Below are 17,033 nucleotides of genomic sequence, written 5' to 3' on the forward strand. Positions count from 1 at the left end.
CGTTCGCCCTACAGTGTGCCCGGGAGGAGGACATCCAGGGACCATTGGCCTTGGCCGAGGAGGGCGAGCGCGGGGCGGCCGGGGGCCAAGCAAGCACGGCCGGATCGCGGCCAGAAGGCTCTCCCACTGTACTCCCAGCCGAGCCGCTGACCGGGGTTCGGAGGAGCGCCCCAACCCAGCCTTTCAAAGGTGCCAGAGGAAGGACGGGGCGGGGCCGCCTCTCCACGGTCCGCGGGACTTACCCGGACAACCCTTTCTCCTCGGGTTTGGAAGACGCCCCTCCGTCATTTATCAGTTTGGCCTGAATCCTAACTATTGCTGCCTCCAAGTTTACAAATTTTCTCTTCTAAAAAAACAATTTAATGGAAAGAAAAGATAAAGTCCTTTTTCCTTTTTCTCTAAGCAAAGAGTAACTTTTGGGTTGCAGCACCCCGAACCGCAAAGTTGTGGGACGAACTTCTAATTCGGCGCCCTCTCCCACGTGGCCCCGCCTCTTCCGGGAAGTAACCGTCCCCATGTCGCGACCGCAGTCTCTCGCTGGGCTTTGCCGGCTCCCAGACGGTCGGCTGTACGCATGCTTGGAACTGTTGCCGGGGTACTCCGAGTTCTCTTCCCTTTCACTTAGGCAAATCACCGGGTCCCGCACATTCCGCCGACGCCTAGCCCTGCGTGCCTACGAGCTTCCCCGTCGGCTGAGGGGCACTTCCGGCCCCTCCTCTTAGACTCTAGAGGCGCGAAAACTCCGAACCGCGCACGCGCCGGCTGAGCCCTGGCGGTAAGGGGGGGCGGGGCGCAGGCGCGGAGTGTCCGGCGGTGGGCGCCGGGGCAGCCAGCCTCTTCTTGCCTTCTCCCACCCCGGCGCGCGATTCCCCGCGGACCAACGGCGGCCAGCCGAGGCCGAGACGCCCCAGGGTGTCCTTAGCGCCCCGCTGCACCGCGACAGCCGCGCCGATCGGGTTTCCTGGGGAGACTTGGACTTGTTCGAGGTAAGGTGAGGGCGCGCGCTGTCGCTCTCCCTTGCTCCGGATCCATCCCCGGTTGCTGCCCCTTTAGCCAGCACCCTCCAGCCCACCTGGTGGCGGCTCGGTCACCGGAGCTGTGGCGGTGTCCGAGCGTATCCTCGCGGGCCCGACCTGGCCGGCCGGCCGGCGGGGATCTTCGGGCTGTCTCTGCGGGCGACACAGGTCTCCTGAACCGCGGGAAACTTGCCCGTCGCCGCTGGGCCCCTCCTCCGGCTTCGCCGGCGGGGCTGGCAAATCCGGCTCGGGCTGTGGGACCCGGCGCCCGGCCCGAAGCGGCCCTCGGCTTAGAGGAGTAGCTTGAGGGGATGGGGTCAAGGGGGGAGGGTGGGCTCGGACATCCGGCTCTCACGAGCGAATCTGATACCTCACCAACAGCAACTTAGTTTGTTAACGAGATGCGTGCAAATAGCACTTAAACTAGATTTGTTGTTAAACCCCAGCGTCATGACAACGGAGATTGTATTACCTAGAAAAATTAAATTGTACTGTTAGGAGGTTTTATGATGGTATTTCTGTGCCCTCTTTTCTTGTGGAAATGAACTGAGAGGAATCCCGATTGGGAATTGCGGAACACAAGACTCTAGGATAGAGAAACGGCTGTGGGACCAATTAAGGCTTGAGATAATACTGTGATAATTCTTGGAAAGAGCAACTATTTTGTGCGTAAACCCTGAAGGCAGAACTTTCTGCGAGCGCTTATTACTCTGTGTATATTTCGTGAGTAGGAGATTAAAAGGGCGTGTTTTAAGACAAACTATTCCGGAATGTATATTCAAAGGGAAAAAAAAGTCCAAACTCCCTTTTAAATGACTGCTGTATAGTCTTTTAAAAATATTCAATAGCAAAGAAAAAAAAATTCAATAGCATATGCATTGGCCTGCAGGCATTAGGTAGTAGTTCCGTGGGTGTGTGGGTGGAAGGGAACATATTAGAACTTCTACTTAGGTTTACTTTATCTCATTCTAGTACTGTGTGAAATACACAGAGTGATAATTTTATGTTGAAATGTGTACTCAAAATTTCTTTTTCTGAGTGGGTATGAGTACAGAAAATTTGGAGATCACTAGAATATTGCTTATAAAACATGTTGTTGTTTTTTTTTGGTAAGAAAACGAGTGTTGTGTGACCCAGAGCTTTTTGGTATCACCTCTTTAAGTTTTAGTTCTTATTCTGTAATTAGGGGAAAATAGCTGTAGTACCTAATCACAGGATTCTTATGTGTGTGTGTGGTGGGAGGAGGGTATTTATAGCCCTATCTCTTATCTGTAATAAATACAAAGCATTTAGTATTGAGCTTAGCAACAAAGTAAGTACAAATGGTATATTAAAGTTGTTAAAGTGAGAATCAGCTTTTATTCCCCAAAGGTTATTTTACTGAGTGCCTAGATGTAGAATTTTATATAAAACCTTCTTAAATCTTGATTTAACCATTTTTAGAACTAAGTTAGAAAAATTAATCAAAGCTGTACTTGACTTACTTTCAGGAATCAATAAACAAGAAACTCAAAATTTTACCATAATGGTATGTATTATATTTAAGGCATAATTATATGTTGCAGTTCTATATACACACACAGTAGGAAGTCCAGGTGACTGAGGGTCAAGTATAGTCAGTCACTTCTGTTAAGTTAGCATTTTGATTCACTAGTTAATGAGATCCGTCTTTTCTCACTTAACCTACTTTCCCTGGTGACCAAATTCAAAATAATTTCTGTAGCTTTCTTAGCACCACTCCCAAACCCACCCATACTGCAGAGTATATTTTATTGCCTATTGACCTCTCCTTCTCAATATCCTAGGAACACTTTATTTTAGAAACACCAGTGTTTCTAAACAAAATAAATGTATTATTTACCCCTTTTCTTTCCAAACCTGCACTGTCTGCTTATTATGGCATTTAGCATTGTGTGAAGATTGTTTCTAAAAATGAAACACAAAATAAAATATTTTAAAGCCCGAAGTCTTAATTGGCTCAAATAGTAACATTAGAAGGACACATCACAATACAATCCTTTCTGTAGTTTTATACATTAACAAAAGATAGATAAGAAGACGAATAAATTAATAGCCAATTTCGCTGCCTATAAACAAACTCAGTTGTTCATGCCTGGAGGAACCTGGGCATTGAATAGGTTTGACTTTGGGTTTTGACAAACCTGGGTTTAGATATGAGCTCTGCTAAGTTATAGCTACACAAGCCTGGGCAAAATGTCTTCTTGAGTCTCAGTATCCCCTTTTGTAAAATAAGGACAGTACTTATAAAGATGTTGAGGGTTAAAGGAGATAAAGTGTTTATCTCAAAAGCTAAGCATGTAGTAAGTAGATATTTAACAAATGTTAATTCTACTCCCCCATTTCATCCATACTTTTAAATCTCTTGGTTTCTTCTGTTCCTTTCATCCCTGATATTGCCACTGCTACCATTCAGCACCCCCTCACCCTTAGTGGCTGGTCTCTTTTACCCCTATTCATACTCTCTGTTTTATCTGTCCTCCAGGTTGAGGCCACAGGGATGTTATTAAAACACAAATCTGAGTGTTCAAATTTTATTATCTGAAATGTTGTGTTTAGTGCTTCTCAGTTTTGCTGATCTAGAATTGATAGATGGACTTATGAATTTTTCACTTTACTATTTATATTATTTATTATTATTGCATCTTATGATTTTATGATATGTCCCAAGCAGTGTGCCTAATTAGTTCACTACATTAAAAATGAGATTGTTTAATGCAGAATTGAGTATGTCAGTGGTGGTGGGAGGGGCAAAATTGGAGGTGAGGTAAACACAGTCCACAGCAGATTCAGATGTAGCAGCAATTTGCCTTTATTTTTGACCTTATTTTGTATTGATAATTTCAGTTCTGTTACATCTGTTCTCACTGCTCTTAGTTCCTACTTGGATATTATTGGGAAATATGAATTATTAGATGGCTCACCATAAAATTTAAAATTTAGGAATTTATAATCCTCTTGAAGTGTATTTGATCTATCAAATTTTCTACTCACTTACTTGCTGTAATGAGCTCTTGGTTATTGATTTTCCTTCTTGAACTTATTTTTTATTGATAGTTGCATATATGTTACTATTCTGCTGTGATTTGTTTCCTGTGAGGGAGAGATGTATTCCTTAATTTTGACTTTTTTATTGTAAATAAACAAATGAGCTTTATGGATGTATTGAAAATCCCAGAGGAGATTTTTTTCCCTTTTGTATTTCAGAATATTAGAAGTATTTTTCTTTGCATTTATTTATATGTCTTTTCAGCCTTTTGGAAACAATTTTACTGTTTTAACTTGTATCTAACTCTCAGGACATTCATATGTGTCTTTAAAAATCCATTGTCATTAAATTACAGAGTGATTCCTATTTTAAAAGGTAGGATCCTTCAGTGTCTGTCAGATGCATGTTACCGTGGCAACCTAATAGCAAACTGCAAATCCTAGGCCAAGCACAGCAAATAAAAAACATCGTCGTCATGTAGCACACCATCTTCTGTGTAGTACAGAATCTCACATTCATTGTAAAAAGCTTAACCACATTTATCTACATGCACCTCCCTCCCCCAGTTTTACTTGAAAAACTGCCATTTTTTCATGGTAAAGTACTAAAAATCAGTCGGCTGATGTCTGAGTGCTTGCTAACTGCAAGGTCATTAATGAAAACAGTATCTAAAATGGCATTTAGCGTGGGGAAAACCAAATGGTAATGTGTCCTCTTTGCTTTCCTACACTAAATAAATTTCTGCTCAGTAATTGAGAAGGAAATAGAGAATGGGTGGGAGAGAAGAAGGTATTTTGGGGAAAATAAGGGCATGGTGGTATATATGAAACTAATATACATTGACTCTTGTTGTTAAATAGTTTGAGAAATAGGTTGGATTTTCAAATTTTGACTTGTTTAAGAGATTCAAAATTAACATTCAATTATTTGTTAAAAAAAAAAAAAGATGTTGAATATTATGTAATTGTGACCGTAATGCTCAGGCGTTTGTTTGGAGTAAATGTCTTTCAGATTTGATTTAATAAATACCTTTTAGGTGGTATTTGTTTTATCATGATTACGTTCTTCATAGCCTTCAGGATAGGATAAAGTCCAAGTTTTTAAATGTTGTTTACAACAGTTCTTTTTTTTTTTTTTTTAAGATTTTATTTATTTATTTGACAGAGATAGAGACAGCCAGCGAGAGAGGGAACACAAGCAGGGGGAGTGGGAGAGGAAGAAGCAGGCTCCCAGCGGAGGAGCCATGTGGGGCTCGATCCCATAACGCCGGGATCACGCCCTGAGCTGAAAGCAGACGCTTAACCGCTGTGCCACCCAGGCGCCCCTACAACAGTTCTTAAACTTTAATGCACTTACGAATCTCCTGAGATCATGTTAAAAATGAAGTTTCTGATTCATTTGGTTTAGGAAGGGGCCTGAGATTCTGGATATCTAATCCGTTCCCAGGAGGTACAGATGCTTCTTGCTGGTCCTTGAACCATACTTTGAATATCAAGTCTATAAATCATTCCATGGTTGGCTTCTCTGCTGCTCTAACTTAATTGCTTGCTAGCTATGCCTTATAAGTTATGGCACTGTGTCATAGACTTGCTTATAGTATCCCCTGTATTAAGCAGTTTGCAGTGTGTGGTCCAGGGATCTGTGAGACTCTCAAAGGGTCTACAAAGTCAAACAGTTTTCATGATAACAGTCAGATGTTACTTTCCTTTTTCACTCTCATTCACTTATGAGCGAATGGGCTTTTCCAGAGGTTATGAGATGTGATGATGTCATTGCTCTGAGGACTGATAGAATGTATGCGTGTTCTTTGTTTTAAAAGTTTCTTGGTTTTATTTATTTATTCATTTTCTAAAAAGATTTATTTATTTATTTATTTGACACAGAGAGAGAGGCAGTGAGAGAGGGAACACAAGGAGAAGGAGTGGTAGAAGGAGAAGCAGGCTTCCCACTGAGCAGGGAGCAGGAAAAGGGGCTGAGATCATGACCTGAGCTGAAGGCAGACGCTTAATGACTGAGCCACCCAGGCACCCCATAAAAGTTTCTTGGTTTTAATTTACACTATGGTAGATATTGATAGGTATAAACACAAAGCTCTTTGAAGTCCTGAGTACTTTTTAAGAGATCAGCCACAACGTTTGAGAATTGCTACCCTATGCTATTAGGCTGTAGACATAGAGACTCAGGTCTAGAACTTTACCAGAGCTCTTTCCTTAGCCGCAGTGACTCCTGGGATCAGTGGGAATTTTGGCATTTCACATGGTTTCCATGTACTGTTGCAGGGTGCTCTCTTTACCTCTCTGGGCAGCGGTAAAAGGTCTCATGTGACACTGTCCAACAGGAAATGGGAGTCAGTAGCACCCTATCACTGCCTGATCAGGGTAGACATCTAGGCTTCCTAGGTCGGCCCCACTGACACCATTATTATGGCTCCCTATTTGGCCTACATAGCCTTCTCTGACACTAGCCAGTTGGGATGTGGAGATGCTTCCTTATGGCCTTATGAGGTGGAAGTCCAGGCTACCCACTTGACCTTTGCTAGTGTGTGTGTTGTTGGAGTAGAAGGAGCATCACGGGTTTTTTTGTGATATTTGGCTAGGGTAGAGCAATTACTGTCCAAAAGTTTTCTGTCTGGCTAAGATGCCCTTTTTCTGGCCTTTGGCTGGAGAGAGCAAGCTTTCATTAGGCCTTTTCCCCCCTGCACCTGTTGGTGTTTCCCCAGTTGCTGTCTTCAAGTCTGGGGTATTTGAGGCAAAACAAAAACTCAGGATACTCATCATGATGTCATGCCTTGTGTTCTAAGGTCCCTGGCCAATCTACCTCCTTCTCATTCAGAGTTGTCTTAATGTTTGTTACATAGTTTTCCCTAGCGGGAGGAATAGAGAAAAGTGTATCTATTCCATTTTCCTGGCAGTGGAAGCCTTTGATTGCTCTTTTTAATTTGCACTTTGAGAGAAAGAATAAAAGATTGAACTCTAGACCTACTGCATATCCCTTATATTTGGTTGTATAAAACATATTAATAAACACTGAAATATTCCCATTAAAGAAAACCTAGATTTGATAAAGTAAAGATCTAATTTTTGGAGAAAATATTTCAGAGTTTAATTAAGTAGAATTTGCATGAAGGAGTCATGACTATAGATGAGGATTTTATAAAACATAAAGTAATCTTGTGTAGTAAATGTAAGGCTTTACATTATCAATGTTTTGCGAAATAAAATTACAGAAAAATTGATTCAGGAGGATATAGTGAACCTGTGAAAACTGGTATACTAGAAAGAAATTTAAATGATTTCATAAAGTTAACTTTCAAGCCGTCTCCACTTTCTAATAGCTTTAATCCTACTTCTTTCTCACTTTGAAAAAAACATGTAACGTGTCATGTGGTGGAAGTAATTTCAGAGCATTGAAAGGATGGGAAAACCACTCAATTCATTTAATGAGGCATGCATTGTCAAAATCACCAAGCTTGTCAAAAATAGTTCCCCAAAATATGCACAGATATTTCTGCAAGATTGGTTATGTCAATATAAGTTTGGAAAGCAGTGGATTAAAAAATTAAACACTGTGTACGGATGTCTCTTCCTCTCGCACCCTCCTTTTCTTGCTCACGTTCCTTCTCTGGAGACCCCATTAGGGTTCCTGCACATCTCTTGGAACACCACTCCACTAGTCTCCCACCCTTCTGACACACATACACTAAGACTGGCTTTGTTGCCCTGTGTGCATATCATCACATAGGGCTGTCAAGGGCTGTCATCTCTAGTGAGGGCTTACTGGAGTCCATCAGTCCAAAATCAAGAGAGAGAAAACCTCAGTTACTGTCTTGCTGCCCAGGTACCTGGTGCAGACCTAGTTGCTATGGTATAGTACTTGAAGGACTTAAATGGGTCAAGACTAGAACTATTCTTCTTGTTCTTTCCTTGTACCTTAGACATTTTTGATTACCTGTATTGTGCATTTTTCTCTTCATATACTCAGCAAATATAACTTAGGTACATATCATTTTAAGCTTTAAATGTATTTTATGGAGAAAAATGAAAGCAACAAATAGTAGTCAGTAACATTTAATTTTAACCAGAGTGTCAGCTTTAACTTGAGGTGCAGTTTTCATATGTTCAGAAAATCTTGTGCAATTTTAAATACATTAGTTTTCTAGGCATAAATTTTATAGTAAATTGGTAAAAAAAATAGATAGCATGGACTATTTAGGGAATAGTTAGGGAAACTAATAGTTTTATCTGAAAAATTGAATGATTGCTGTGGGATAATTTCAGAAAGCATTATGACATCTCTATTAACAGATTTAGGAAACTAGAAACCACAGTTTCACAAATAAAATCTTTTTGCGAGTTTGAGTCAAAACATTCAGGTAAGCTCATATCAATAAAATCTTGGCCGTGAATAACTGAAGTAAAATCAGCTAGTGTAGCATATGCACATGATTTAAAAAGACAGCAACATACATTTATTACCTTATACTTCTGCAGGTTAGAAGTCTGACATGACCCCCGGGGCTAAAATCAAGGCAGCAGTCAGGCTGTGTTTCTTTCTGGAGACTCCAGGGGAGAATCTGTTTCAAGCCTCTAGTAGCCACTTGTGTTTTTGGCTTATGACCCCGTCCTCCTGTACAGATGATATTTTTACTTTTGAAAAGTAAAGTAAAAATGAATGGACATAGTACTTAAAATTTAAGCTTTGTCTCATTTATATTTTGTTAAGTTTAATATATATGGAACAGTCATATGGATGCCTATACTTAATTTATTTCATTGTTACTCTAATGTATGTTCAGACCCGATGGCCAAAAGAAAGGAAGACAGTTTCTTCTCTCCTGAAAATGCCAAAAGACCAAGACAAGAAGAGTTGGATGACTTTGACAAAGATGGTGATGAAGATGAATGTACAGTTTCTTTCACTAATGGTACCTCTACTTTGGTGAGTGCAAACTTTGGGGACTGGCATTGTTCTCATGTCTGTTTCATATGTCATATTCTTGATAATTCAATGTAAGGAGAGGCAGTATGATTTAAAAAAAAACTAAGGTAAAATAGTATGACTACTTTTGATGTTTATGTCAATTATTAGAAACAATTGGTAAAGAAAACAATAAAAAAAAGAGCTTGTTCTTTGGAATGATCAGTACATTTGACAAACCTCTAATAAGGCCGACAAAGGGAAGAAAAGAAAGAAGGCACAAATTACCAATAACAAGAACAAAACTGTAGCATCAACCCTCCCGGCTTCAAAAGGACAATAAGGGCCACGACATGACATGCCTTTCAGTATCATTTGTTATTGGGGAAGTGCAAATTAAGACTGCAATGAGATGTTACTACACACCCATCAGAATAAGTGAAATTAAAAACAACAACAGTGACAAGTTCAAATGCTGGCAAGGATGTAGAGAAACTGGATCATTCATAGATTGCTTTGGGAATGTAAAATGATACAGTCACTCTGAAAAATAGTTTGGCTGTTCTTTTTTTTTTTTTAAATTCAACGTGCAACAACCTACCATATAACCCAGCATTTGTCCCAGAGAAATGGAGATGTGCCTTCACACAAAAATCTATATATGAATATATATAGCAGCTTTATTTATAATAGCCAAAAACTGAAACGACCCAGATGTCATTCAGTGAGTGAACGGTTCAACACTGTGATACATTCGTACCATGAAATACTACTTAGCAGTGAACTCCTGATGTAGGCAACAATAGACATTTCTATAACATTTGTGAAGTGACAGTGTTCTAGAAATGGAGAACAGATTAGTGGACCAGGGGTTAAGGTGGGGGTAGATTGGGTGGGGTGTGCCTTGGCTATAAAAGGGCAACATGAGGGATCCTTGTGGTGATGGAAATGTTCTGTATCTTGACTGGATCAATATCAGTATCCCTTTTGTGATATTGTACTGCAATTTTTAAGATGTACCACGGGCAGAAGCCAAGTGAAGAATTCACGGGATCCCTCTATTATTTCTTACAACTCCATCTATAATTAGATCGAAATAAAAATTTATTTTAAACAGTTTTCAACCATAATTTCCAATATTCTGCTTATACAAGGAGTAAATGTTTCTGCCTTTTAATAAGATAGCACCCAGAAGAAGAAAAACCAGGAGTTTTTAAAGACACTATTCAAAAAGATTAAAAAATGTTACTGTACCGGTGGTTCTCAACCAAGGGGGGATTTTGCACCCTCCCCTGGGGGTGGGGAGAATATAACAATGTCTGCATATATTTTTGGTTGTCACAACTTGGGGTTAGATGTGTGCTACTAGCATCTAGTGGGTAGAAGTTAGGGATGTTGTTAAAATTCTCAAAATGCACCCCTCCAACAAAAAATTGTCTGACTTAGAATGTTAGTATTGTCCTATTAAGAAACTGTGTGATACAATTATTAGATCCTGGGACGCCTGAGTGGCTCAATCAGTTAAGCGTCTGCCTTCTGCTTCAGTCATGATCCCAGAGTCCTGGGATCGAGTCCCACATAGGGCTCCTTGCTCATCGGGGAGCCTGCTTCTCCTTCTGTCTGCTGCTCCCCCTGCTTGTGCTCTCTCTCTGACAAATAAATAAATAAAATCTTTTAAAAAGAAATTATTGGATCCTTTAAGAACTTTAGAGTGAGTGGTTACTCATACAAGTTCCCATTTAATTTCATCTTACTCATTGAAGTTAAGGTTATTCACTTACTATAACTTTTTTCATTAGTAACACTGCTGAACTTTCTTCAAATGCTTAGATGATTATAATGAGTTTATCAGACAGATTAATTGTTTTCTCTCTCCCTCTCTTTTTTGTTGTTGTTATTAGACAGCAGCAGAAGTTGGAATAATTGAGAGTATTCAGCTAAAAAACTTTATGTGTCATTCGATGCTTGGACCCTTTAAATTTGGTTCTAATGTCAACTTTGTTGTTGGCAACAATGGAAGTAAGTGCTTTTGTCCTCCTTACTTGACTTTGAGCAGTACTTTACAGTTAGAATGCATTAACATTTTTAAAATAGGGGACTGTGAATGCTAGATCCGTAACATGTGGTCGTATTGGTGAGAATCTCGAATGCCATGATAAAGATTTTGGTGTTTATTCAAAAGTTAGTGGAGAGCCAATTAAAGTTTATGAGTAAGGGATGACGTGATCAAGATTTGTGAAAAAAACTGGCCACGTTGTAGAGAATGGATTAGAATGGGAGAGACACAGGGTTTAGAAAGACGTGTTAGGCAGCTTTGTGATGGACCAGCCGGGCCTGAGCTGTTGACAGCTTGATAGAGCCAGTACATGGAGAGGAGGCTTGTCAGAGTCTACAGCTGGTGGTAGTGCTAGAAAGGACGTAGGTGAGCACAGCTCCATGTTCTATTTAGTGTTTAGTCGTTCTTTGTTTCCCCTGCTCTATATTCAGTCAAGAGGAAAATGTTTTCAGAAGGAGAGAATGGACAGAGGGATTGGTGCTAGTGGGAGGTCCCACAGGACAAGAAATAAGGAAAGACTGGTGGGTTCTGTAATTAGGTCTTTTCTTTTTTTTTTTTTGCTTTTAATTTTGAAGCAGTGATCTTATTAATGAAGCTGAGTGAAGAAGAAATAATGCAAATAGTGGAGGCAATGAATTTGGAAATGAAGCAGAGATTTAGAGACTCAAAAGGCATTCCAGGAACTAAATCAGGTTAACCAGTGGTATATATATATATATATATATATATATATATATATATATATGGGTTTAATTTAAGGTATATTGTGGAAAATGATGGGCTAATAAGAGTTGATTGAATTGGTTGATTGTGGAGTTCAGAAAATGATTACATATTCTGGGTAATTGTTTAGATTTTGAAATTTCAGCTTGTGATATTTTATATTTGTTAGCATAAAAAAGAAGTGTACTTTTCAGAAAGCTAGCAAATGAATAATATTCAAATTAGGAATAATAATTGTCAAAATATTACATAGAAACATTCATCTGTATGACTGATGATTTTTTCATATTTAAGTTCATTCATTCATTTGTTAAATACCAGAGTGCCTGTTATGGGTCACTATTGGAGATACAGCATTGAATAAAACAAACAACATCCCTATCCCTATGGAGCTTGCTTGCATTCAAGGGTTGTTAAAAAATAGTTTCTGACTTCTCTGAATTTACGAAAAAAGTAAATTATGCCTAAATTAGAATGTAATAAAAATTAGATGAATCAAGTATACATGTGTAATTAGAAAGATAGGCTGGTTTTTAATAGGCTGATGGACCCAAGATTAAACAATTGAGAGTTTTAGGTTGGAAAGATATCAACCATTTTTTTCCATTTCCTTATTAGTGGCAAAAATTTGATTCCTGAAACGTACTAATTTTTTTCTAATAGCAGCAGCTAAATATCTCATGGTAGGTACAACTTTTTTTAAGTTCACTGAAAGAAAATGATAATTGAAGTGTAACACTTCATTTCAGGGTTAGAACTAATTTACATTTTCATTCAGAAATCTTTTTACATCAAATGGTAGGAGTCAGCCTTTTCCTTTCTCTCTCTTTAATGAATGTGATTTCTTCAACACCTGTCTCTTTAGGTGGGAAGAGCGCCGTACTCACAGCTCTCATCGTTGGCCTTGGAGGAAAAGCAGTTGCTACTAATAGAGGCTCTTCTTTAAAAGGTTTTGTGAAAGATGGACAGAAGTAAGTGTTTGCTTTCTACATGTATTTTTCAATTCTTTAGTAAGAAGCAGCTGCTATAGATTTCCCAGTTCGTATAAACATGATAGGAAATGAATTGGCTTCCCAGAACTAGATAGAACAGAACAGTCCTCTTTTTCCATTCCTTTCTCTTACTCCCTGTTGCCAGCATGGCCCACTGTTGCCTGTTACTCTCTCCAGACAGAAAGCTTGTGTAAAGTATTACCGTGTGCCTGCCCACTTACACTCTTATTTCTGTTACCTTTTTGGAGGAAAGAACTAGCAGTGATAAATCTATGTGTTTCTGCTTAAGGGAATATTTATAAACAATGGACTTCCCTGGCTCTTGGCCCAAACTTCACGAAGTCCATGTTGGTATGATACAGGCGAAAGCAGAGTCAGTGACCAGCCAAGCGTCCCTGTACAAAATTTCTGCCTCCAGTCCCTAAGAATTCCAAAAAAGTATTCTGCTTTCTGTCTTTGATTTGGTCCTTTACTCAGGTGGTTTGCCAGTAAGTTTGATTTGAGGACCACAGCCGCACATCTGTTTGTGGTTCATCTTTACCCTTGCATCCCCCATGCCCAGAACCTCTGGAACTTTGAAAATTAACAGTGATCTTTTTCCGTATAATAGACTTTCCTTCTGCTCAGTGTCATACTCATTTCACTTCTTCAATTTTGTTACTAAAAAACAGAATGGGGATGGGATGTGAACCAGGATTGCAGTTTTCTCTTGTATCTCTCAGAAAACCGTAGGAGTCTTAACCCTAATCCAGGGTTCCAAGTGGACTCAGAAGAAGGGGTGAAGATACACAGAAAATAATTTCCCATGCTGTATGGCCTTGGAAAAGAATGATTTGGTAACAATTCTCCAGCATATTTTCCTTCTCTCCTTATCTTATTTGGGTCCCAGCGTAGCAAAGTCTTCTCCCCTCCATAGTCCCCAACCAAATGGTATCTGAAGTCAAAAATTAGTTATTTCAATATTTTTAATGGCCCCTGCTCTATTTCAATTCATTATACGTAACTATACATTTCTTAGTTGTCCCAACAATCACCTGGTCTACCTAGCCAGGTAACACATTGATCTTTCAAATAGGCGCTTCAGGGAAAAAAAATAATTCTTCTTTCTGCACCACTGAATGTTTTATGTCTCAATTAAATATTTTTTGGGTTTTTGCCATTTGGGAAGTATCTGGACCAAAGCAGAAACTCCTTCCTGAGACTTGTCCTCAGAATATCATTTTAAAAAAGAAAGAAAAAAGGCCAGCTCACACAAATCACAAGTTTCAAGGATACAGCAGCCTGTAGATAGGAATATTAATATATTTTAAACAGTTAGTAACAGTTAAAAGCTTTTCCTGAGCTCAGTCTCCTTTTTACTGACCTTATCTGAAAAAGTAGGTTAAAAACCGCTTTTTCAAACCCATTACTATTCCTCTAGTCAACCCCTTCTTCATTTAAAGTGTTCAATCTCTATAAATTACATGGGGCACCTGGGTGGCTCAGTCGGTTGAGGGTCTGACTCTTGATTTCGGCTCATGTCATGATCTCAGGTTGTGGGATCCAGCCCCACAGCGGGCTCCACGTCCAGTGGGGATTCCACTTCTCTCCCTGTCCCCCGCCCTTCCCCCCCACCCCACTCACGAGTGTGTGCGCTCTCTCTCAAATAATTAAGTCATTTAAAAATAAAGTATTTGGTATCTATGAATTTCTTCTTATTTTGTAGTCTCTGATTCTGTCATCACTTTTTTACAGAATCAGCTCATGGAGCTTTTCAGTTCTAGTCTTAGTCGATTCTGTATCTAAAATCGTGGCTGTCCCACTCTGCCTGAGAAGGTCTGTTGGTCTGGCTCAGGTTCGAGAGAGTCCTCAGGACTCTCTCCTTTCACCCATGCCAAACATTACACTCCCCGTTGATGGCACCAGGGCTCTCGGCTGCCTTTGTTGGGGGGTTCAGCTCTCCATAGCAGTGCTTATCCAGCAAAATTCAGAGAAGCCAGAGAACTGTGCCCTGAGACACTTTACCTGGGAGTCAGTCCACTATCAGTCACCAACCCTTTATAGTGGTGCAGGGGCAGTGAATGAATTTGCTTAATACAGCTCTTCCCATGGAAACCTCTCTCAGTGATCCAAGGTCTCATGCGCCTTGCTATTCAGGTTCTTCTTGCACATGTTTGGTTCACTATTCCCTCCCTCGGCCTTCCTAATACTAGCCCTGGTGGCGTTGGGATCTTTGCACCAGTCCCATTTTTGACGTCAGCTGTGGCATTGGGAGTGGATTATGGAGGGACAAAAACTCATACTCCTACTCTATGTTTCTGATTTATTTGGTCAAGGCTACAGAATTTCCTACAGATGAGCTGGCTACTCGGAGACAGAGCAGATGAATCATATTTTTACATGGCTTTTTCCTTGTTCTTTTCTCCGGTTGGTCTGTTGATGCCAGATATCTCTGTGTAGATAGATTTTTCCAGAGTTGAGAAAGAAGCCGCGTTCTTCCTGTGGCACTGCTTGTTTGTGTTGTCATTCTGAAAGAACTCCCATCTCTAGTCTTTTCAGTTAAGGGTCTCCTGTGTTTACAGACATTGGGCTCCATGGCTCTTGACTGAAATTCAGGATCAGCTACATCACTATGGTGAGGAGACAGCAGTTAGTGCCAGCAGAGTTGTCCATGTCTCCTTGTACAGGTGTTTTGAGCAGTTATTATGGAGCTTTTCTCTTAAGTCTTAGTTTTTTGAAAAACTTGGTTTTCTTTATTCAGATCCTATCACAACAGGTTACCAGTGCCTCCAAAGTTCTCAAAATACTAAAGGTAGCTATCAAATGCAAGGAGTAGCTAGTAATGAAAATAATAAAGTAGATGTTTGCTGTAGATAGAGAGAGATGTTTAATAATTCAGAGAGGAAATATAGTCACTTTTTAAAAAAATTTTCTGTTTAAATTCAATTTAATTAACATATAGTTTCTTATTAGTTTCAGAGGTAGAATTTAAAGATACATCATTGCATGTAACACCCAGTGTTCATTCCTTCAAGTGTCCTCCTTAATGTCCATCACCCAGTTACCCTATCCCCCCAACCCACTGCCCCTCCAGCAACCCTGTCTGTTTCTATCATTAAGAGTCTCTTATGGTCGTCTCCCTCTCTATTTCCATCTTATTTTATTTTCCCTTCCCCTATGTTTATCTGTTTTGTTTCTTAAATTCCACATATGAGTGAAATCATACAATGTTTGTCTTCCTCTGACTTATTTTGCTTAACATAATACCCTCTAGTTTCATCCACGTCATTGCCAATGGCAAGATTTCATTCTTTTTGATGGCTGAGTAATATTCCAATGCATATATACACCACATCTTCTTTATCCATTCATCTATTGATGGACATCTGGGCTGTTTCCATATTTTGGCTATTATGGACATTGCTGCTTTAAACTTTGAGGGTGTAAGTGCCCCTTCAAATCACGGTGTTTGTATCCTTTGGATACATAACTAGTAGTGCAGTTGTTGGGCTGTAGGATATCTATTTTTCACTTTTTGAGGAACCTCTGTACTGTTTTCCAGAGGGGCTGCACCAACTTGCATTCCCACCAACAGTGTAAGACAGTCCCCTCTTTCTCTGCATTCTCACCAACATCTGTTTCCTGAGTTGTTAATTTTAGCCATTCTTACTGGTGTCAGGTGGTATCCCATTGTGGCTTTGATTTGTATTTCCCTGATGTCAAGTAATATTGAGTGTGTTTTCATGTGTCTGTTGGCCATTTGTATGTCTTCTTTGGAGAAATGTCTGTTCATGTCTTCTGCCCATTTCTTGGCTGGATTTTTTGTTTTTTGGGTATTGAGTTTGACAAGTTCTTTGTAGATTTTGGATACTAGTGCTTTATCTGATAAGACACTTACAAATATCTTCTCCCATTCTGTAGGTTGCCTTTTAGTTTTGTCGGCTGTTTCCTTTGCTGTGCAAAAGTTTTTTTATCTTGATGAAGTCCCAGTAGTTCATTTTTGCTCTTGTTTTTCTGTAGTCACTTTATTTTTAAATGTTTTCATGAGGTGAATTCAATTAATACTGGGTAATCATACTAGTTAGTGAAATAAAATAATTTTTGCTCCATGTAGTAGGCCAGCTGGCCTTCCCCTATTATACTTCAGTTAGTGGTTTTCAACCTTGACTATTCATTAGAATCAACTCAGGAGCTTTTAAAAATCCTATTAATTCAAATTTTTCAGTAGCATGTCTGTCCTAATTGTGTACTTCTGATTTAAACACATACCTCCCAGCTTAGGGTAGTTTAGAAAAGGTTGTTTATTTTAAAGATTCAGAGATATGTATCTTAGAAACTGCAGG

General features: G+C 39.7%; 2 protein-coding genes across 4 annotated transcripts in view; one reads left to right on the forward strand and one right to left on the reverse strand.

The window, feature by feature from the left end:
- GEN1 (GEN1 Holliday junction 5' flap endonuclease) overlaps positions 1-518 on the reverse strand; it is a 35,007-nt gene extending 34,489 nt beyond the window's left edge. For both annotated transcript variants that reach the window (XM_034659879.1, XM_002914998.4), the window contains exon 1: positions 243-518. The gene's annotated coding sequence lies outside the window, so the exon portion shown is untranslated. The remainder of the gene's footprint in view (positions 1-242) is intronic.
- Positions 519-626: 108 nt separating this feature from the next.
- The window catches only part of SMC6 (structural maintenance of chromosomes 6), a 70,430-nt gene continuing 54,023 nt past the window's right edge, over positions 627-17,033 (forward strand). Inside the window, exons 1-4 of one of the 2 annotated variants that reach the window (XM_034659878.1) lie at positions 627-775; positions 8,819-8,961; positions 10,842-10,959; positions 12,585-12,690. In XM_034659878.1, the coding sequence (XP_034515769.1) occupies positions 8,824-8,961; positions 10,842-10,959; positions 12,585-12,690 (362 nt within the window). In that variant the 5' untranslated portion in view covers positions 627-775; positions 8,819-8,823. Of the gene's footprint in view, positions 776-796; positions 987-8,818; positions 8,962-10,841; positions 10,960-12,584; positions 12,691-17,033 lie in introns of those variants that run through there. The other variant, XM_034659877.1, reaches the window with a different exon arrangement.

This window comes from Ailuropoda melanoleuca, chromosome 4 (assembly GCF_002007445.2).
Source record: "Ailuropoda melanoleuca isolate Jingjing chromosome 4, ASM200744v2, whole genome shotgun sequence".
Lineage (NCBI taxonomy): Eukaryota > Metazoa > Chordata > Mammalia > Carnivora > Ursidae > Ailuropoda > Ailuropoda melanoleuca.